The 23,343-nt window shown below is 36.4% G+C and overlaps 2 protein-coding genes and 1 long non-coding RNA gene across 5 annotated transcripts in view; 1 reads left to right on the plus strand and 2 right to left on the minus strand.

Moving 5' to 3' along the window:
- LOC148279481 (uncharacterized) overlaps positions 1-12,966 on the minus strand; it is a 33,987-nt gene extending 21,021 nt beyond the window's left edge. For 2 of the 3 annotated variants that reach the window (XM_088229853.1, XM_088229852.1), the window contains exons 1-3: positions 12,525-12,966; positions 11,891-12,442; positions 11,631-11,726 (exon numbers count right to left, since the gene is read on the minus strand). In XM_088229853.1, the coding sequence (XP_088085979.1) occupies positions 11,631-11,726; positions 11,891-12,442; positions 12,525-12,644 (768 nt within the window). In that variant the 5' untranslated portion in view covers positions 12,645-12,966. Of the gene's footprint in view, positions 1-11,498; positions 11,549-11,630; positions 11,727-11,890; positions 12,443-12,524 lie in introns of those variants that run through there. The other variant, XM_088229854.1, reaches the window with a different exon arrangement.
- Positions 12,967-15,807: 2,841 nt separating this feature from the next.
- On the plus strand, positions 15,808-20,281 carry RpS13 (ribosomal protein S13). The gene is made up of 3 exons (XM_088229849.1): positions 15,808-15,866; positions 16,048-16,175; positions 19,932-20,281. Exons 1-3 carry the CDS (start codon positions 15,844-15,846, stop codon positions 20,234-20,236), a joined length of 456 nt encoding a protein of 151 aa, XP_088085975.1. The 5' UTR covers positions 15,808-15,843; the 3' UTR covers positions 20,237-20,281.
- On the minus strand, positions 15,808-23,198 carry LOC148279483 (uncharacterized). Its single transcript, XR_015822860.1, has 2 exons — positions 22,866-23,198; positions 15,808-18,239 (listed from the first exon to the last, which is right to left on the minus strand). It is a non-coding gene; the product is annotated as an uncharacterized LOC148279483 (long non-coding RNA).
- Between the last annotated feature and the right edge of the window lie 145 nt (positions 23,199-23,343).

Genomic DNA, 23,343 nt, shown 5'->3' on the forward strand with positions numbered 1-23,343 from the left:
TTCAAGTGAAATTACGAATCGAGTGATTCCGAGAACAATTGTGTAAACTGCAAACATAGATTTATATTATATCTAAAAACATTTCGTGCCGATTTTGACATAACCGTGAAGCGACATTTTGTAAATTTTGAATCGTTTTCGACTCGGTGACAGCGCGCAACATGCCTCCGAAAATCGACAAGGCGGATGGAGAAACGGCAAAATTCACATTTAAGGACATTGAAGATGCCCTGACTGTATTTAGCGGCGAAGACAACTCCTGCGTCGACAAGTTTTTTGAAGATTTCGAAGATGCTGCGAATTTGGCGAATTGGAACAGCGTGGAGAAATTTATTTATACGAAAAAATTATTACGAGGAACGGCTCAGCTTTTCGTTAAATCGGAGTCATTTAAATCATGGTACGAGTTGAAAAAGGGCCTACAAGAAGAGTTTGGGAAAAAAGTTAATCCAGCCGCCATTCATCGCCTACTAGCAACGACAATGAAACTACGCGACCAAAGTTGCATCCATTATTTTTATCAAATGAGGGAGATAAGCAATCGCGGAAACATAGATGATGAATCTTTAATGGAATACGTTATCGACGGCATATCTGATTCGGAAATAAACAAATCCATTCTATATGGTGTAACAAGTCTGAAAGAATTTAAATGTAAACTCGATATATATTCCAAAATATCGATAAAGCAAAGGTCAAAGGGTGAGACCTTTAAAAATCAATTAAAAGAAAGTTATCCTAAAGTATCGAAAGACAGGTGTTTTAACTGCGGAGGGATTGGCCACAGGTCTGGAGAATGTAAATTTAAAGATAAGGGAACGAGGTGTTTTAAATGTAACGACTTTGGGCACATTGCGTCCAAATGTTCTAATTTAAGAGTAAATACCTCCAAGACCACACTGAAAGTAACCGTCCAAGAATCAGAATCTCCGCTCTACAAAACAGTAATGTTAGGAGGGAAATCAGCAAAAGCATTCATAGACACTGGTAGTGATTTAAATTTGATGACAATTTCGCAGTTATTGAAGATGGACCAGGTTAATCTAATCGACGATCCCTTAGAGCTCCGAGGAATAGCAGAAAAAAAGGTGACCACAGTTGGACATTTCGAGACGATGATGAAGATAGATGATTGTGAGTTCCCAACTACCTTTCATATAGTACATGACGCAGTGCTTCCCATGACAGTCCTCCTTGGCAGGGCTATTTTACAGAACGTCGACATGATGGTGCGTGTTGGAGGAGTTGAAGTCACAGAGAATACTGTAGATGAACAAGTAAAGAGTTTATACTTAATCGAAACAAAAGATAACTACGATCATGTAGAGTTAGGAGACGAGATTTACCGAGAGAGAATAAACACAATGGCCTTCAATTATTCTAGGGAGTTGCCTAGAGTTAAAGAAACAAATATTAAGATGAGAATTGCTTTGGAAGATGAGGCACCCATTTACCAGCCACCCCGACGTTTATCCCCTCGGGAACTAGAAGTTGTAAATAACCAAGTAGCGGAATGGCTCAACGATGGGATTATTCGCCCAAGCAGATCCGACTTCGCGAGTCCAGTAGTGTTGTCAAAAAAGAAAAGTGGGGAGATGCGTCTGTGCATAGACTACAGGAGACTTAACAAGAAGACGATCAAAGAAAGATTTCCAATCCCGCTGATAGATGATCAAATAGACAAACTACGAAATGCCAAAGTTTTCACTACGCTTGATTTGAAAAATGCATTTTTCCATGTACCAGTAGAAGATAATTCCATCAAATACACTTCGTTTATCATACCAAATGGACAATTTGAGTTCTTGAAAACCCCTTTTGGTTTATCCAACGGACCAGCTGTTTTTCAAACTTTCATCAATGCTGTGTTTAGAGATATGATGCTGAGTGGAATTGTCCTTACTTACCTAGATGACCTAATTGTTCCTTCCAACGATGAAGAAGAAGGCCTACAAAGATTGGAACTAGTCCTGAATAGAATGAATGAGTATGGACTAATAATTAATTGGAAGAAGTGCAGAATACTGATGAGGTCCGTAGAGTATCTCGGACATGAGATCCAAGAGAATGAAATTAGACCGAGTAGATTAAAGACCAACGCTGTGACTAGGTATCCAATACCGAAAACCTTAAAAGATGTCCAGTCTTACTTAGGGCTGACAGGATACTTTCGGAAGTTTATACATAACTATTCTAAAATAGCAAAACCACTGACGAATCTACTGAAGAAGGAAAATGAATTCATATTCGAAATCGAGGAAAAGACGGCCTTTGAGATGTTGAAGAAGATTTTGTCAAATGACCCCGTTTTAAAGATCTATGATCCTCATTTACCAACTGAACTACACACAGATGCAAGCTGCGAGGGATACGGTGCAGTTTTACTTCAAAAGGATCCGTACGATAATAAGATGCATCCCGTATATTATATGAGTAAGAAGACAACAGATGCAGAACGAAAATATCCCAGCTATGAACTAGAGGTACTTGCGATTATAAATGCTTTAAAGAAATTCAGAGTTTACCTATTGGGACTGAGCTTCAAGATTGTGACAGACTGTAAGGCCTTTGTCCTTACCCTGAAGAAGAAGGATCTCGCACCACGAGTCGCCAGGTGGGCACTACTGCTTGAAGAGTATGATTACGTCGTGGAACATCGAGCTGGCGAGAGACTAAGACACGCTGATTCACTAAGCCGACACCCTGTTGATTGCTTTATTCTTGAAAACGAACTAATAGCGCGATTGAGAAGGGCCCAATCCAACGATGAGTATTTAAATGCCATACGAGAGTTACTCACTCTTGGGAAGAGACACGAAGACTACACCTTAGATGGAGGAGTAGTCTACAGGGAACAAGGAGGCTATAAGCTTATAGTAGTTCCAAAAACTATGCAGACTGAATTAATAAGAATGTACCATGATCGTGGCCATTTTGGCATTACCAAGACAAGAGAACTTCTAGAGAGAGAGTTCTGGATAAAAGATTGTGCAGCAAAAATAAAACGATGCATTGAAAATTGCGTGGCCTGTATATTAGTAGACCGAAAGAGAGGAAAGCGGGAAGGTTTCCTACATCCTATAGACAAAGGTGATAGCCCATTAGACACTTATCACATAGACCACTTAGGACCGCTGCCTTCAACAAATAAAAACTATAAATATATTCTAACAATAGTAGATGCTTTTACTAAGTTTGTGTGGATCTATAGCACAAAGACTACAAATACTACAGAAGTTTTAAATGCCCTGAACCTGCAGCAACAGACGTTCGGGAATTCCAGAAGAATTATAACAGACAGAGGTGCTGCATTCACGTCCACGGAATTTAAAGAATACTGTGAGATACAAAATATTGAGCTTATCAACATAACAACTGGACAACCACGTGCGAATGGGCAAGTAGAACGCATGCACCAGATTATCATTGCTGTCATATCAAAGCTTAGCATAGATGACCCCACTAAGTGGTACAAATTTACCAGTAGGACACAGCAGTTTTTAAACAACACATTCCAAAGAAGTATTGGTCGCACACCATTTGAAGTATTGGTAGGTAAAAAGCAAAGGAGTCAGGAGGACTTCAAGATTGAAGAAATAATCAGCACTGAGCTTCTGGAACAATTTATGAGTGAGCGGGAAGAAGTGCGTGAATCTGCAAGGCAGGAAATCGAAAAAGTACAAAGAGAGAACCGGCGCGAATTTAATAAGAAAAGGAAAGCTAGTAACAAGTATGCTGTTGATGATTTAGTTGCAGTGAAGCGAAGTCAATATGGACCTGGTCTAAAGCTCTGTGCTAAGTTCTTTGGACCATACAAGGTCACCAAAGTATGTGGGAAAGACAGATATAACCTGCTAAGAGTTGGTGGAACTGAAGGCTCACGGGAGACGACGGCGTCAGCAGACCTGATGAAGCCTTGGAGAGTGGACGACACCGATGATGATTCATCCGAGGCGGATGACTTGCAGGATGACCGAGTTGTGGGAATTCTGGCAACACCGGGCGGAAGCGGATGCGAGACGCCAGTCAATGTACGAGCGGCGTTGTGCGGAGACCCAGTTGAAATCTTAAAAGTGATTGTATGAATCAAGTCTAATAAAGAAGTTTAATAAGAAATGTTTTCGTTTTATCCTATTCACTGTTCTAATCCTACAACTTGGGGGCTCGTCCGGGATACGAAAAAAAGTGAATTAAATCGGAAATAGCGAGTTACGAAGAAGTTTCGAGAAGAAAAAAGACGCCATTTTTAAAATAGCCGTTGCGATTTGCGATTCATAAAGTGAATTAAAATCGGAAATAGCGAGTTACGAGAAGAAAAAAAGACGCCATTTTTAAAATAGCCGTTGCGATTTGCAATTCATATTCAAGTGAAATTACGAATCGAGTGATTCCGAGAACAATTGTGTAAACTGCAAACATAGATTTATATTATATCTAAAAACATTTCGTGCCGATTTTGACATAACCGTGAAGCGACATTTTGTAAATTTTGAATCGTTTTCGACTCGGTGACAGCGCGCAACATGCCTCCGAAAATCGACAAGGCGGATGGAGAAACGGCAAAATTCACATTTAAGGACATTGAAGATGCCCTGACTGTATTTAGCGGCGAAGACAACTCCTGCGTCGACAAGTTTTTTGAAGATTTCGAAGATGCTGCGAATTTGGCGAATTGGAACAGCGTGGAGAAATTTATTTATACGAAAAAATTATTACGAGGAACGGCTCAGCTTTTCGTTAAATCGGAGTCATTTAAATCATGGTACGAGTTGAAAAAGGGCCTACAAGAAGAGTTTGGGAAAAAAGTTAATCCAGCCGCCATTCATCGCCTACTAGCAACGACAATGAAACTACGCGACCAAAGTTGCATCCATTATTTTTATCAAATGAGGGAGATAAGCAATCGCGGAAACATAGATGATGAATCTTTAATGGAATACGTTATCGACGGCATATCTGATTCGGAAATAAACAAATCCATTCTATATGGTGTAACAAGTCTGAAAGAATTTAAATGTAAACTCGATATATATTCCAAAATATCGATAAAGCAAAGGTCAAAGGGTGAGACCTTTAAAAATCAATTAAAAGAAAGTTATCCTAAAGTATCGAAAGACAGGTGTTTTAACTGCGGAGGGATTGGCCACAGGTCTGGAGAATGTAAATTTAAAGATAAGGGAACGAGGTGTTTTAAATGTAACGACTTTGGGCACATTGCGTCCAAATGTTCTAATTTAAGAGTAAATACCTCCAAGACCACACTGAAAGTAACCGTCCAAGAATCAGAATCTCCGCTCTACAAAACAGTAATGTTAGGAGGGAAATCAGCAAAAGCATTCATAGACACTGGTAGTGATTTAAATTTGATGACAATTTCGCAGTTATTGAAGATGGACCAGGTTAATCTAATCGACGATCCCTTAGAGCTCCGAGGAATAGCAGAAAAAAAGGTGACCACAGTTGGACATTTCGAGACGATGATGAAGATAGATGATTGTGAGTTCCCAACTACCTTTCATATAGTACATGACGCAGTGCTTCCCATGACAGTCCTCCTTGGCAGGGCTATTTTACAGAACGTCGACATGATGGTGCGTGTTGGAGGAGTTGAAGTCACAGAGAATACTGTAGATGAACAAGTAAAGAGTTTATACTTAATCGAAACAAAAGATAACTACGATCATGTAGAGTTAGGAGACGAGATTTACCGAGAGAGAATAAACACAATGGCCTTCAATTATTCTAGGGAGTTGCCTAGAGTTAAAGAAACAAATATTAAGATGAGAATTGCTTTGGAAGATGAGGCACCCATTTACCAGCCACCCCGACGTTTATCCCCTCGGGAACTAGAAGTTGTAAATAACCAAGTAGCGGAATGGCTCAACGATGGGATTATTCGCCCAAGCAGATCCGACTTCGCGAGTCCAGTAGTGTTGTCAAAAAAGAAAAGTGGGGAGATGCGTCTGTGCATAGACTACAGGAGACTTAACAAGAAGACGATCAAAGAAAGATTTCCAATCCCGCTGATAGATGATCAAATAGACAAACTACGAAATGCCAAAGTTTTCACTACGCTTGATTTGAAAAATGCATTTTTCCATGTACCAGTAGAAGATAATTCCATCAAATACACTTCGTTTATCATACCAAATGGACAATTTGAGTTCTTGAAAACCCCTTTTGGTTTATCCAACGGACCAGCTGTTTTTCAAACTTTCATCAATGCTGTGTTTAGAGATATGATGCTGAGTGGAATTGTCCTTACTTACCTAGATGACCTAATTGTTCCTTCCAACGATGAAGAAGAAGGCCTACAAAGATTGGAACTAGTCCTGAATAGAATGAATGAGTATGGACTAATAATTAATTGGAAGAAGTGCAGAATACTGATGAGGTCCGTAGAGTATCTCGGACATGAGATCCAAGAGAATGAAATTAGACCGAGTAGATTAAAGACCAACGCTGTGACTAGGTATCCAATACCGAAAACCTTAAAAGATGTCCAGTCTTACTTAGGGCTGACAGGATACTTTCGGAAGTTTATACATAACTATTCTAAAATAGCAAAACCACTGACGAATCTACTGAAGAAGGAAAATGAATTCATATTCGAAATCGAGGAAAAGACGGCCTTTGAGATGTTGAAGAAGATTTTGTCAAATGACCCCGTTTTAAAGATCTATGATCCTCATTTACCAACTGAACTACACACAGATGCAAGCTGCGAGGGATACGGTGCAGTTTTACTTCAAAAGGATCCGTACGATAATAAGATGCATCCCGTATATTATATGAGTAAGAAGACAACAGATGCAGAACGAAAATATCCCAGCTATGAACTAGAGGTACTTGCGATTATAAATGCTTTAAAGAAATTCAGAGTTTACCTATTGGGACTGAGCTTCAAGATTGTGACAGACTGTAAGGCCTTTGTCCTTACCCTGAAGAAGAAGGATCTCGCACCACGAGTCGCCAGGTGGGCACTACTGCTTGAAGAGTATGATTACGTCGTGGAACATCGAGCTGGCGAGAGACTAAGACACGCTGATTCACTAAGCCGACACCCTGTTGATTGCTTTATTCTTGAAAACGAACTAATAGCGCGATTGAGAAGGGCCCAATCCAACGATGAGTATTTAAATGCCATACGAGAGTTACTCACTCTTGGGAAGAGACACGAAGACTACACCTTAGATGGAGGAGTAGTCTACAGGGAACAAGGAGGCTATAAGCTTATAGTAGTTCCAAAAACTATGCAGACTGAATTAATAAGAATGTACCATGATCGTGGCCATTTTGGCATTACCAAGACAAGAGAACTTCTAGAGAGAGAGTTCTGGATAAAAGATTGTGCAGCAAAAATAAAACGATGCATTGAAAATTGCGTGGCCTGTATATTAGTAGACCGAAAGAGAGGAAAGCGGGAAGGTTTCCTACATCCTATAGACAAAGGTGATAGCCCATTAGACACTTATCACATAGACCACTTAGGACCGCTGCCTTCAACAAATAAAAACTATAAATATATTCTAACAATAGTAGATGCTTTTACTAAGTTTGTGTGGATCTATAGCACAAAGACTACAAATACTACAGAAGTTTTAAATGCCCTGAACCTGCAGCAACAGACGTTCGGGAATTCCAGAAGAATTATAACAGACAGAGGTGCTGCATTCACGTCCACGGAATTTAAAGAATACTGTGAGATACAAAATATTGAGCTTATCAACATAACAACTGGACAACCACGTGCGAATGGGCAAGTAGAACGCATGCACCAGATTATCATTGCTGTCATATCAAAGCTTAGCATAGATGACCCCACTAAGTGGTACAAATTTACCAGTAGGACACAGCAGTTTTTAAACAACACATTCCAAAGAAGTATTGGTCGCACACCATTTGAAGTATTGGTAGGTAAAAAGCAAAGGAGTCAGGAGGACTTCAAGATTGAAGAAATAATCAGCACTGAGCTTCTGGAACAATTTATGAGTGAGCGGGAAGAAGTGCGTGAATCTGCAAGGCAGGAAATCGAAAAAGTACAAAGAGAGAACCGGCGCGAATTTAATAAGAAAAGGAAAGCTAGTAACAAGTATGCTGTTGATGATTTAGTTGCAGTGAAGCGAAGTCAATATGGACCTGGTCTAAAGCTCTGTGCTAAGTTCTTTGGACCATACAAGGTCACCAAAGTATGTGGGAAAGACAGATATAACCTGCTAAGAGTTGGTGGAACTGAAGGCTCACGGGAGACGACGGCGTCAGCAGACCTGATGAAGCCTTGGAGAGTGGACGACACCGATGATGATTCATCCGAGGCGGATGACTTGCAGGATGACCGAGTTGTGGGAATTCTGGCAACACCGGGCGGAAGCGGATGCGAGACGCCAGTCAATGTACGAGCGGCGTTGTGCGGAGACCCAGTTGAAATCTTAAAAGTGATTGTATGAATCAAGTCTAATAAAGAAGTTTAATAAGAAATGTTTTCGTTTTATCCTATTCACTGTTCTAATCCTACAACTAGTTGTAGGATTAGAACATTTGGACGCAATGTGCCCAAAGTCGTTACATTTAAAACACCTCGTTCCCTTATCTTTAAATTTACATTCTCCAGACCTGTGGCCAATCCCTCCGCAGTTAAAACACCTGTCTTTCGATACTTTAGGATAACTTTCTTTTAATTGATTTTTAAAGGTCTCACCCTTTGACCTTTGCTTTATCGATATTTTGGAATATATATCGAGTTTACATTTAAATTCTTTCAGACTTGTTACACCATATAGAATGGATTTGTTTATTTCCGAATCAGATATGCCGTCGATAACGTATTCCATTAAAGATTCATCATCTATGTTTCCGCGATTGCTTATCTCCCTCATTTGATAAAAATAATGGATGCAACTTTGGTCGCGTAGTTTCATTGTCGTTGCTAGTAGGCGATGAATGGCGGCTGGATTAACTTTTTTCCCAAACTCTTCTTGTAGGCCCTTTTTCAACTCGTACCATGATTTAAATGACTCCGATTTAACGAAAAGCTGAGCCGTTCCTCGTAATAATTTTTTCGTATAAATAAATTTCTCCACGCTGTTCCAATTCGCCAAATTCGCAGCATCTTCGAAATCTTCAAAAAACTTGTCGACGCAGGAGTTGTCTTCGCCGCTAAATACAGTCAGGGCATCTTCAATGTCCTTAAATGTGAATTTTGCCGTTTCTCCATCCGCCTTGTCGATTTTCGGAGGCATGTTGCGCGCTGTCACCGAGTCGAAAACGATTCAAAATTTACAAAATGTCGCTTCACGGTTATGTCAAAATCGGCACGAAATGTTTTTAGATATAATATAAATCTATGTTTGCAGTTTACACAATTGTTCTCGGAATCACTCGATTCGTAATTTCACTTGAATATGAATTGCAAATCGCAACGGCTATTTTAAAAATGGCGTCTTTTTTTCTTCTCGTAACTCGCTATTTCCGATTTTAATTCACTTTATGAATCGCAAATCGCAACGGCTATTTTAAAAATGGCGTCTTTTTTCTTCTCGAAACTTCTTCGTAACTCGCTATTTCCGATTTAATTCACTTTTTTTCGTATCCCGGACGAGCCCCCAAGTTGTAGGATTAGAACAGTGAATAGGATAAAACGAAAACATTTCTTATTAAACTTCTTTATTAGACTTGATTCATACAATCACTTTTAAGATTTCAACTGGGTCTCCGCACAACGCCGCTCGTACATTGACTGGCGTCTCGCATCCGCTTCCGCCCGGTGTTGCCAGAATTCCCACATCTATTTACAGTCGAACTTGGTTATAACGATCACGATAGCGAGATCTCGGATATAACGAGGAAACATTAGTTGACATTTTAGTTTGTGGTTTTCTCCATACATTTATTAACTTTTATAACGAGCTTCTTCTCGGACATACCGAACAAAATATTGTCAACAGTTGAGCGAAAACTCTTTGATTGTTTCAAAACATCAATTTTGAAATAAGAACCTAAGTAAATAATAAAATCCAAATAGGGACTAACTTATCACCGATGCCGCTGGGCGTTGGGATCGGTTTACGTTTATGATACTATGCAAGTGTCTAAGTACCCAATTGGTGTTTTCGCCGACAGCATTGACAAAGTATCACACATATGGTTGAAATTGCATGTAAAAAGTCCAAGCTTTGTGAACTTAGTAAGCACAGGCTCGGCACCTCATTACGATTAACAACTTCTTTTGTAGTTTATGAATGACATCCTTGTTTCGGGGGTTTTTACAGTGTTTTTTTTAATATTCTATGGTCAATGCACAATGAACATAAGTGGTTGATGTCAAATAAATTAAAACCTAACCCTTGAATTGTAAACATGACTTCTAACAGAAGTGTTTAAATTTGCAAAAAAGTGGCAATTATTTGTAAAATAGAACGTGGTGCGAAATGTCACATTGTCAACATTGTGAACAAATAAATACGAATGTTTATTTATCTGAATTTGAAATTGAGGAACTAGTATAACTAGTATGTTAGTAAGCATTTATTTTAATTTTAAATAGTGACCATATGCAATAGCGATTGGATTTAAAAAACCTTTCTCTGGTATAACGAGTATTGCTTATAACAAGCAAATTTAGTCGGTCCCGTCTTCCTCGTAATAACCAAGTTCGCCTGTATCAATATACAAGACTAAGAATATATAGTGTGACAACTTTCGTCTTATAAGGACATAAACAATATAATCTATAATGTTTACATATCTGTGCCAGTGTTGAGCCATAATAATACAAATTAGAAGAAATAATAACATATTATTTTGCATAAAAATGTCTGCCTTAAAACAGGTTGTACCTAGTTAGGCAGACTAGACATGATCCAGAGAAAACGTTTAACATCTCTCCGTTTCAAGACGTATGGCACCTAATTTCCTTGCTTCTGAACCATTCCCATGATTTTGAGGCATTTTGAAATTGCTTGTTTAGTCACTCCCAATGATCGGGCCAATTCTTCTCGACTTTGACACGAGTCTTCATCAAGTAATGCCTCAAATTGTGCATCTTTCAAAATCTTCTCTCTTCCACGGCCATGTCTGTATTCGATGTGAAAATCATTGTTTTCGAAGCGTTGAAAGCACTCACATTTCACTAAAAATGGCCTCACCAACTATTTGAAGGATTTATTCATATCGAAGCAGAAAGTTAAAACCTCCCGCAGATGAAGGGAATTTGGCTGGTAAACTGACATTTTCAATCGAGAATAACTTTATGATGCAGACACAAATCGACTAATGTTTCTATGAGCTTATGTTGACAGATGCCCAAGTTTATCGCATGACGTGTATGATCTATTTATTTCGACCACTACTTACCGCTAAAGCTATCTACAGAAAACAGCGGAAGCAAAGTTGTACACCTAATACAATAAACAAAATTTTTTTTTCAAACCAGTGAAGTATGCCACGTTGCATATATACAACTGGAGATTATTTGCAATATGAACACACTGATTACTTACTTCAAGCAATGGAGGAGTTAAACAATGCATGTGGTAACCAAGATCGCAGGAGTCACACAAACCAGTGAAGTATGCCACATTGCATATATACAACTGGAGATTATTTGCAATATGAACACACTGATTACTTACTTCAAGCAATGGAGGAGTTAAACAATGCATGTGGTAACCAAGATCGCAGGAGTCACATAAAAGCATTGTTTCTTCTGAATTTGACAAATGACAAACCTGAAATGAAAATATGCAAGAAAAAAAAAATTCAAATTCACCGTTTGATTAAAGTCATTTAAAACAAAAGAAAAGGAACAAACTATAAAATTCATTCTCATTCAAAAACATTCACCCCTCTTCAATTTTAAATGAAATATTGTATGAATTTTAAAACTAAGTACCTCACAGAAAGTTGTGTCTTCAAATATGTAATCTTCATCTGATGAGATTCTCGGATTGACTGGAACTGTTTTGATCACTTTTCCTCCGACCTTCCTCCTGACGTTAATGGAAGAGAACGTTAATCTGTCTACGGGACAGGTGTTCACATTCTTGGACCATTCGGTGATACAGTCTGAACAGAAAAGATGCTCGCAAGTCTCAGGAGTACCGATATCTTGGTTAGAGAATGTCAGAAGGCAGATGGGACATTTCTCCGAGTTACCGTCAGAAGTGTCGGAGAAATTGCCCGCTGCTTTAGGAGAGGTCTTATCTTTAGATGGGGATTTTCTTTTTGGACTTTTCTCGCCTGCGCTGGTAGAGCCATTCGGGACGACCGACCCTCCTTGCCTCGCACTTCCAGAACCTTCATGGTCTGATCCATCCGACTCTCCGCTCGTGGTGCTCCATTCTGATGAACTATCATTAAGTGGTCTAACATTAGAACGTCTATTGGTAATCACCAGACTGCTATCACTACTGCCTTCTGAATCACTTCTAAATGATAATGCACCCTGAAAATAAAACATTAATATAAAATTTTACGCACTGAAATTCTTCGTTTAAAATGTGCGCAATTTGTTAAGAACAACTTACTCGGCATTTCTTGACCCTCCTGATCGGAACGTCACTATCGTCGCTGTCGGAGGACGACAGAATTCGAGGTCTCCTTTTATTTCCCGACGGCAAAGGGCTTTCGCCGTTTTCGTCACTCATTTCGGAAACCTTTTAATTCTTATCACACTTTAACCGGGTAAAACATTTGTAAATAAATCGATATCGCATCTATCAAATACAATAGCGAGAACTTCATAACATCACGAACAAAATGGCAAACGGTTATACAAAAACTGCCTATGGATGCACTTGCAGATCCAAATACTTAATTACGTTATTTTAACAAATATTCGAATAGATATATAAGGGTTTTTAACTAATAATAATACGTAAAGCCAACAAGAAAAATGACTACATTGACAGCCAAGCGGTTTACAATATTCCGAGAACAGCCATTTTTATTTTACAATAATTCGTGGCTACGTTCATTTTATTATGTTTCTTAATATGATAGGTAGGAAAGGTAAAATGCACATCAATTACATTTACGGGGTTTATTGTTGACAGTAATTTGCCCAAACTCGCTTGACTTTAGTTCGAGCGGATTATTAATAATATTTTTGTTATCTGTTGATAATTTAGCATAATAAAGTAAACATTTTTTTTCAAAAATAATAATTAAAATACGCATACCTATATTGTTCTTAATTTAAGTATGATATAGTATTTTTTGGTATTGTAAGAAATATCTCAACTTTATGTTTTACCTCCGCTATTTACTTGGTCAAAATGAGAAAAAGTATTGTGTTCTTTGTTGTTGAAACTTTCGAAATTAATTTTATAGTAATATTTTGAGTTTGTTTAAATATTTGTATACAAACTGGATTTGAATTATCTTGGGGTTTAATCTTTATAAAAAGACAGTTATAGGTATCTCAATATTTTGAATGGTGAATGTTACACAATGTGTCAAGTGATTACTTTAAACAACCAATAATAGAACCTGTACCATGGAAATGCTTTGACTTCTACATTTTATAATTATAATACTTTTTTTGGGTTGAAATATCTACCTACAAATTTAGTAGATCTTTATTCAAATGTTTTTCAGACATTGAAGCATTATGTTGCGCAGTGTAGTTTTATGCACAGGGTCTTATGTTTAATTCTTAGCTAGTTTGCATATTATAGTGAAACATGCATTCAAAATTGATCTTTTACAACAGTAGGTACCTATAATAATTATTGGTAACTGGGATGGCATTATCGTATCTACTATGCAAATATAATTAGTGCTTTATCCACCATTACCCAAATGTTCAAATAAATGCAAGTAACATAAAAAACGGAATTCTAATTTGAGGAAAATATCAGGAAAAATTATTCCAAGCAGAAAAAAATATGGTTACTTATATATATAAATGCATTGGGTCAATTATAAAAATATTAGAGGAATTAATAAAACATGTGTTAACACATTAAACTTGATTTCACCTGGTTGCGGCCCCGTGGAAGTATCTTAGACTTACGGATTCAAGGTTTGAACCCCGCTCTACCAAAAATAAATTCCCATTGTTGCTGATGTAACGCCGCATACATTAACTTAGCGGCCCTTCCTGGGGCCTTTCGATATATTTTAACATAGGGACTTCAGTATGTGTATGCGAGGTATTTCCTCCCAATAAAGACTAACATTTGTCGCTTTCGGGGCTGGTCATCGCCATACTGAAGCATATATAGAAAAAAGATAATTTAATAAAATATTATTGAGATAATGAGATTGAAATTATTATAATATCAAAGAAATAAAAAACATTAACGATTCTAACATTTCGTCCCATAATTATGGGACGAAATGTTAGAATGTTTAGAATGTTTAGAATGTTTAGACTAATTAGTCTAAATTAAACATCTGTTGCCAACAAAATAAATTGCAACTCAATATAAGCAAATGTCAAGCTATGAGATTCTATATATCCTTCTTCTTCTTCTTCTTTTCCACATCGAGCACGTGGACATCACCCGTTGGCTCCAGGAGACCCTATCGCCAGGTAGCATTTTTGCCTCTTCCCACGTCAATCCAGCGCCCCTTAATTCCGACGAATAAAGTCTAAAGATCGCCATTGACGGCCTTCCAGAACGGCGTGAGCCCGCAGGTTTAAAGAAGAGGCAACTTGGGTTTAGGTTCTCCTGAGGCATGCGCAGCACGTATTCAAGCCAGGTCCAACGCCGCATCCCCATGACGCTCGTTTTAGGAGGCTGCTGCGTCCGTTCTCGGACTTCAACGTTAGTTATAAAATCGAACCACCTAATATTCTTCTCAAGCACTTATTCTCAAAACTCAGAAGTTTGGTGTTTTGAGCTTTGGTAAGGTGCTAAGATTCGCACCCATATAGGAGTACTGGCATTATACAAGAGTTGAATAATCGGCATTTCGTTTTAAACGAGTATAGACTAGAGTTCCAGACAACACGCATCATATGTTAAAAGTTGCTCCAGCAATTCCTAGGTGGGTTGCAAGCTCTTTGTGCATACTTCCATCCTCAGTTTTTTGAGCTCCCAAGTATTTAAAGCTGTTAACTTTTTAAATCCTCTGTCCATTATTATAAAGAGGCTGATCAGGGTCAGGACAGAATTTGTTGCACATAATCTGATTCTTTTTGTATTAATATTAAGACCTAGACGAGTTGAGTTTTCCTGCAATGTGTCAACAATTTCCTGAAAATCACCAACAGACTTTATAAAGGAATTGCATAATCTGCATACTCTAAGTCGCACAACTTTGGGGGGAGTTCACTTCTATACCTCGATCAAGTGATACTGATTTGCATAAGATAAAATCCATCAGTGTGATAAATAAGAACGATGCAAGGACGCAGCCTTGCCTCACTCCATTGGAGACCCCGAACCAATCAATTAAAGAGCTACTGATTCTCACACTACAATTGCTATCTATGGGGAGCGTTTTTATAACAGCAATAATCTTGGAAGGAATACCATACGCATCGAGAATTTTCCAAAGGGATGGTTGATGCGGACTATTAAATCCTCGTTTGCTGTATCCTACCAAACTTAGATAAAATAAATATATTTATTATCATATAAAATAAAAATAATAGACACCTACTCAAATATTACGTTTTTTTCCAATAAAAAAAACTCGGTTTTTTTATTCTCGGAATACCACAGAATAGGAAACGCCTTATTCGGGATTTCGGTAGGTACTTATAAAACTGGATTATGTACAAAATACAATAATATGAAGCACGCGTATATTTATGAACAAGCAATAGATCCGCCATCTTGAATTTCCTACATCTTTCTTTCGAAAAGTGGATTCCAGAAATCGGACGGCAAAATGGGTCGTATGCATGCACCTGGGTAAATAACGATCCCTAATCATGAAATTCACTTAATTTATTCTCACCCTAGCTACTCGATACCAAATTAAGTATTGAACTCTTCATCTTACTGTGCTATGTCGTTTATCAATATACCTCGTGGCTACTAACTCACGAACCGCATGGCTGTCATGTTTACCGGAATAAATATTTTTTTACAGTAAGGGAATATCCCAATCAGCTCTTCCGTACCGCAGAAGTGTGCCAACTTGGCTGAAGTTAGATCCCGAAAACGTCAAAGATGAAATTGTCAAACTCGGAAAGAAAGGGTTGACTCCATCCCAAATCGGTAAGTCAGTGACGTTTTATGGTTACGCAAACCCAACCTTCATTACATTTGTTTGAACTTGATTTTCATGAATATTTATTGTACAATATTTGAAATCTCTTGATGTTTCATTATATTCTCGTAAAGGTTTAAGTTTACTGCGATTTAAACGAGCACTAAATAAATTATCCAGATCTTGTCTTGATGTCCCTTATGTCTGTCAATTCTTCTTTGATTATTTTTAATGTTTTCAACTATTCTTATGTTGTAATATTCATCCCTATAAATTGTATAAATGGACAATGTCCATAAATAAATAAATTTTAAAGTTGTATACTTTACCACGAATTCTAAACATACTTTGCACAAATTTGTAACTGTTCACGTTAGAAAATAATTGAGTTATAATATTTTTAGAATTGATTACACCTAGTTATATATAACGAGATTCCATTTAGCAGTTCCATTTGCAATTGTTTTTATTCCTTCCATACACACTAAGATCTACTGGATATTGAAGGAATAAGAAAGTGTCGAAGGTTATTACTGCGTCTAGTTATTCAATATAATTTGTGAAACAATGTTCACAAATTGTATTAAGTAATACAGTATTAATGTCAGATGGAACCAGAACCTTGTTATTCCAAGAGGTCAATATTCAGATTATTAAGTTATTAAAATTAATTTTACTTAGGTACCATTAAATCTATTATTTGAATAAAAAGAACTCTCGCGCTTAAAATAAACAAAAAAACATTACAGTTGAGTAAGAGGGATAACTAACTTTAAATACCTCGGCAGTCAAATCACTTATGATCTGGATCCGGATAGAGAAATTAGATGCAGAATAGAAATCAGCATTCAATGGCATGAAATCACACATGAAATCATCATCATCACACAAATTGATTCTGCAGTGATAGTCTTTATTTAAAACTGAGACAGAGGATGGTCAAGTGCTATGTGTGGTCAATACTGCTCCAAGGGGTTGAAATGTGGCTTCACCGGAGAATGCTGAGAATTCCGTGGACAGATTTAGTGACCAACGTGGAGGTGTTGAGAGGAGCCAGTGCCGCAAAAGAACTACTGTCCTCAATAAAACAGAAAACTCGCTTATCTGGGCCACATCATGCGCGGAAGCAAATATGCGCTTCTACAGCTGATTATGATGGGAAAGATCGAGGGAAAACGTGGAGTTGGAAGGCGACAGATGTCCTGACTGAGAAACATCCGCGACTGGACGGGACTGCGCGGGGTTGGGGCGCTGTTCCGGTTGGCGCAGGACCGTAATGCCTACTCTAGAGGGATCGCCAACGTCGGAGAGACCTGATACGGCACAGAAAGAAGAAGAGGGATACATTCCTGACAAAATCATACTCAATGGGGGCACCTATATGCAAACAAAAAAACGTTTTAAACAATGAAAATGCACTTAATTTATTCATAGAATTATCATCGATTTATAATGTGATTAATTTTACAAAATGTGCTTTCATATATAGCGCTTATTCGTTCTAAATTATTATCGTTTTCTCCCAATAACTCAAGACATTGATTGTAGGAAGAAAGGTTCTTTCCAAATACTTTTACGGGCAATTTTTTTAGGCGGGAACTGATTCCAAGCAGTTTATTTCTTCCATTCGTAAATTTCATTCGGTTTTAGAGTGGCCTTATAGAGCACTCTGGCGGGTTTTTTTTCAATTGTACTTTTACAAATTCGCACTCGCCAGGGGCATATTACTACCTGTACCTGTACTTAGTGTTCACACAAACTCTGATTTGAATTGCGCTGCTTATTTCCCTCCTTTAAATGCTCTTGAAATTGTTGTAAATGTCCGCCATATTTAAATCCCCAAATAACTAATTTTTATCTGTCTTAAAATAATGAAATTTTTCTTTCCCTCACGTTTATTATGTAATGAGAGTTTATCGAGATTGACAGACTTTTCAGCAGAGATGGAGAACCTCTTTGAGAAGGATATGTGTTTGAAAGTTTCTTTCAAGACTTTGACAATAAGATCACCTGTTTAGCAATCTATATTGAACTGAAAGACTGTTGTTTTGGTGTCTTTCGTTCATGGCTTCCTGAAAAAAAAAAAAATTAATAGTATTTAGTAAATAAACAGTATTAATAGTATTTTTAAGTACCTGTAAATCACTGTAGGTGGAAATACTTGGATTTTATCAAGATTTTTCTTTTGAAAACAATTCATCTGTTGGATTCCTTTTTATAATTATTGTAATATTACAACATATGTAACGCAGGTGTTTTTTAAACCCTGTCACTGATGATCAGTATGGACAAGAAGACATATTGGCATATTTAAAAATATATTTAGAACAAAAAATTTTTTTTAAATAAAATATTTTAAAAAACCAAATGGTTGTTTACAAATGGCGCGACCGTGTGGTTGTCAGTGTATCAGACTCCCCCCTCGTTTCTCCCCTGCAGAAGTAAGCAACCATTTGCTTTTTTTTGATATTTTATTTTTTTTAAATTCTATTTGTTCCAAAAAATTATTTTACTGTGCCAATATGTCTTCTTGCTCCTACTGATCATCGTGGTTTCGGATATGACAGGGTTTAATGAACATCCTGTATATGCAGCAGATTATTTTTTCCACTTAACATTAAAATAGAAGTGATTTAATGGACATTTTAAACAGTTTATTTTCTATACCTATTCTACGAGGGTTGCTACTTAAGTTTCGAGAAATTGGTTCAAACTCATGCAAAAGTGTATTGATCTTCAAGGAGAATATTCTAAAAAAAAATAAAGCTATTTTCGATTAAAAATATTTGTTTTTACTTATCTATCTCAATACTTAAGTAGCAACCCTCGTATACGCAACTTTTGAGTTTTATATGACAAGAGACAAACCCCACATGTATTTCTGAAGTGTAGAGTTATCACTATGTAGGTGATAAAAAAATATTCCTCTATGAACTATTAAAAGTGTAGAATTTAGCTTTAAAAATCAACAGATAAATGGCACTATTATCACGAGGTGGCGGAGCGGTGAGCGAGGTAAAAATCCACCAATAGAATTGCATACAATCTGAGGAGCGGAGATTTTATGCAATTTTATTGGTGGATTTTTACCTCGCTCATTGCTCCGCTCCGGTGGACAGGCACCCTAAAACTAGTATTTAGACATAAGACAATATTGTTGATTTCGAGTTGTCTCATTTTTGCCAATTAAAATAAAGTTTGTTATTATTCCGAGTTGTCACAATTTAAAACAATTAAGAGATATCTGAGGCTCAAAAACTTAATATTAAAAAAATACAATTTAATAATTGTTTATTAGCACTGATTACCTTGGAAAATCCTTTTGGTTTTGTAAAATAAAAAAAATATCAAACGCATTAACAGTTTTTTTACTTTTCTTAAAATGTCAATTTTGAATTGTCACTTTTAGAAATACATATGCAAAACAACCCATAAATCATAATGTATGTTGATCTTAATGTTAAATTAAGAAAGGATAAACTATGTTATAAAAATGTCTTTGTAAACAAATATAATTTGAGATTCACAAATCAAACCGGATTGTGGTCCTGTGGCTACTGCATGGACTCACGGATCAGGTCTGAGGTTCGAACCCCGCTCTACCACAACTTGATTCTATTATCTAATAATGAGAATGAATCATTGAAAATAGCTCCCAAAATTGTAATCTTTAAGTATAAAGATTTTTCGACCCCTTTTATTGTTCCAAATCAACAATGTATTTTATTTTTAACTTATTAACAATTTATATATATTTATTTCAGGCGTTATCTTGAGGGATTCCTATGGTGTGGCTCAAGTCAGATTCGTTACTGGCAAGAAGATTTTGAGGATCATGAAAGCCAATGGACAAGCCCCTGACTTGCCGGAAGATCTCTATTACCTCATCAAGAAAGCTGTCGCCATCCGCAAGCACTTGGAACGCAACAGGAAGGATAAGGACAGCAAGTTCCGACTTATTTTAGTTGAATCCAGAATTCACCGTCTCGCCCGCTACTACAAAACAAGAAGTGTGTTGGCCCCTAACTGGAAATATGAATCTAGTACCGCCTCTGCTTTGGTAGCTTAACTTTTACAATTATTCATGTTCAATAAAATCTAAATCTTTTGAATATATTTTTTGTTTTCTTTATAGCCTTATTATTAAGCATTTTTTTTATTTTTTACATAAATAAATACACAAAATATATTTTCTCTTTCTATGTATATTAATACTAACAACTAGGCACCGTGTTAAGGCATTTGGTTACAATATTTATTTTATATACCTATTTATATTATGCATTAGTTTAAATAATAAAGCAATTTCTCACCAATAAAATGATGAAAAATTTTTTTTAAATGAATACAGAAATTTAAAAAAGGTTCATTTTGTATTTTGCAAGCATAGAGTATAAATTGATTCTCTAAATTATTTTTATGACTCTATGGTGAAATATTTATGTACATCGAATTTATTCATTACAAAATTTTAGTAGAAGTCAATTTATTTGTCGGAAGATAATTATAACTATTGAATTATTGGCAAGCAGTCTTTGCTTGTATACTGTATCTATAGTAGTTTAAAATCTTTTGAGGCTAAATGGAATAAACAATATCCACAAATTGCCAAATCATTTAAGAAGCTAAGAATTTATGCATTGTTTTAGAGAACAAGGGAGTTTTTTTAAATCATGTCTATTTGTACTACTTGCTGTATAGAAAATGAATTGATTATTTTGATGTCAATTTAACACTTTTCCCATTAATCAGAATAATTTAGACTAACTGTTTGTTTTTAAATACAGTTTATGTGTATAGTCTTGCATACATAAATACTTTTCATTTTATTTTTGATTTATTCATATAAAGATACATATTACAAAAAAATAAAAATGTATCCTTAACTTTATGAAGCCATTAACCCTGTGTTGGGTTGGGATACAATATAATGGAAAGTGGAAGCAAGCATATTACATATTAAATAATACTAAAAATGAAAATTCTAACAAAAACATAAATTTTAATAAACATCTGGACAACTTGTGTATTAGTATTTAAGCATTAAAAACCTATTTTGCCTTTTGCTTAATTAAATTATGATCGTAGCCCACAATGCTAATAGCTTTAGAATAGGTTGCGAGAAACAACTTAGTTGCATATTAAACTATTTTTTTGTGACTTGAGATTTTCATGAAGTAATCAGCATCATTTCATGTCCGCTCTCTATTTAGAGCATATAGTATCCACAAAGAGCCTCCATGCATCTCTATTGGCTGCCAACTCCCTTGCGTCCTTTAAGTCAGGTTCTCGCCCCGTATGTTTCTTCATGTAGCTGTTGTAATTGGCTTGGGCCGTATATATAATAAGTAAATAAATAGAATGAATAAATTCTTCTATAAATTCTCTCATGATACTTAAATTGGTAGGACAGTAAGTTAAGCTTCTACCAGCTTAGACAAATCAAATGAATAATTTTTTTATCATTAAATAGGTATATGTATTTGTACGAATAAAATACGAAAAAAATAATCTGCAAAAATTTGCCGGTTGATGCGCCGCCCATCAATTGATAAATGGTTTTGTACTATCTAGGTATCTATGCAGGTCTACCAATGAATAAAATAACTCACTTTCAGTCTTTTAAATGCCGCAGCGAGGCTTATTTTTGGAACCTTTAAGTTCAGTCATATCACCCCACTACTTCGCGAATTACACTGGCTATGTTTTCCACAGAGGGTGGAATACAAACTCTGTTGGCTCATTTAAATCACTGCATGCACGACTCTGCTCTGGAATATCAAAAAGTACTGTGCTTTCCAGATGAATTAGTTGACAGCCATTTTTCGCTTAGATTGGCTACATATATGGCGCTAGGAAAAGTTATTATACCTGTATGAAACCAGCGCACTAAATTTGGTGAGGGTGCATTTGTAATAAAAAGGCTCTATGTAATAAATCCGTAGCTTTTGAAGACAATTTAAAAAATAATAATAATTTCATGCTAACATTGAATAGATATTTCTGGAATTAATCCATAAAGCACCCTTGAGGTATTATATTATATTGTCAAAATGGCGCCATAAAAGTTATTCGTAATAATAAAAAAGCAAATGTAAACCAGTGCGAAAGGCCATCAGCAAAATCTCTCTTAGGTACCTGCCTATAGCTGTTGCAGTTGTTTGTCTTCATGGCTATTAGTAATAATAGAAGCCCTTTAGCTCTATTGCATAAAACAAAAGCGTTCTAAATTTTTGGTTTGGTTTTACAACTAACGTGGAACAGACGGTTTCGGTTTGCGCTTGCAATTTTCGACCTTAGTAACCTACGGCCCGTTGTATTGTTGTAAACTGTAGCTAATTAGCTAATAGCACGAAATTTCGTGATTGATAATCATAGATCGATTATTGTCCGTATGGGCGACTTTATGAGCGGGTGGTGTATTATTACTCTAGGCTTCGTGGTAATATTTATAATTGGTTTATGCAATATCTACTAGATCTAAAAGCTTTAGCAGTCATTGCGCTCCTAGTGGCAAAATCTGGTTAAAGAGGCCATAGCGGACCCTATGTGTTATATTGTAAGCTGTGTGTTTTTCATACACATCTGCAAATATTTTTCGTCCGACGAACCGCCGATCGCTCGCGTTTTTCTGGTTTAAAAGTGGTAAATTGCTCTTAAAATAAAGTAAAATTAGTATGAAAACTATTTCTGCTCACCTAACAAAGATTTAGATGCATAAAAATGGTTGGTTAGTGCTGTGTTCCCAATTGCAAAGGAAATTATAAATCTGGTCCAAAAGTTGACACTTGAATATTTTCCACTGAGCTGATTTTACGTTAAAAATGGCTTTAAGGCTGTAGTCGGGTAAAACGAACGCAAAATTAGGAAATCATACGATTTTGCCATTTTAAAACAAATTTTTGTTAAAAATCGCGCAAGAAAAAAAAAAAAAATTATATATTTGATAAAAACAATATTTTTATAGGTAGTTCTATCAAAAAATGTACTTCAAAGTTTCATATAACTAAAATATAATTACTTTTAGACCGGCAGATTACGCCATTTCAAATTTAGACTAAGCTTATTAATCTGGGATTTCAATAAAGACTAAGTATTGAACTAAAATTTAAAATAATGATTTAAAGATAATAAATTTGCGGATAATTTACACCAACCAAATACTCCAGGGTAAGT

Source organism: Micrasema longulum, unplaced genomic scaffold (assembly GCF_059751315.1).
Source record: "Micrasema longulum isolate JH-2025_06_02 unplaced genomic scaffold, ASM5975131v1 h1tg000720l, whole genome shotgun sequence".
Lineage (NCBI taxonomy): Eukaryota > Metazoa > Arthropoda > Insecta > Trichoptera > Brachycentridae > Micrasema > Micrasema longulum.

Bases quoted from the DNA above. Each gene is read 5' to 3' on its own strand.
- RpS13 (XM_088229849.1), top strand. From the start codon at position 15,844: ATGGGTCGTATGCATGCACCTGG. The intron at 15,867-16,047 runs GTAAATAACGAT...ATTTTTTTACAG, and splicing joins GGTCGTATGCATGCACCTGG to TAAGGGAATATCCCAATCAG. The intron at 16,176-19,931 runs GTAAGTCAGTGA...TATTTATTTCAG, and splicing joins GTTGACTCCATCCCAAATCG to GCGTTATCTTGAGGGATTCC.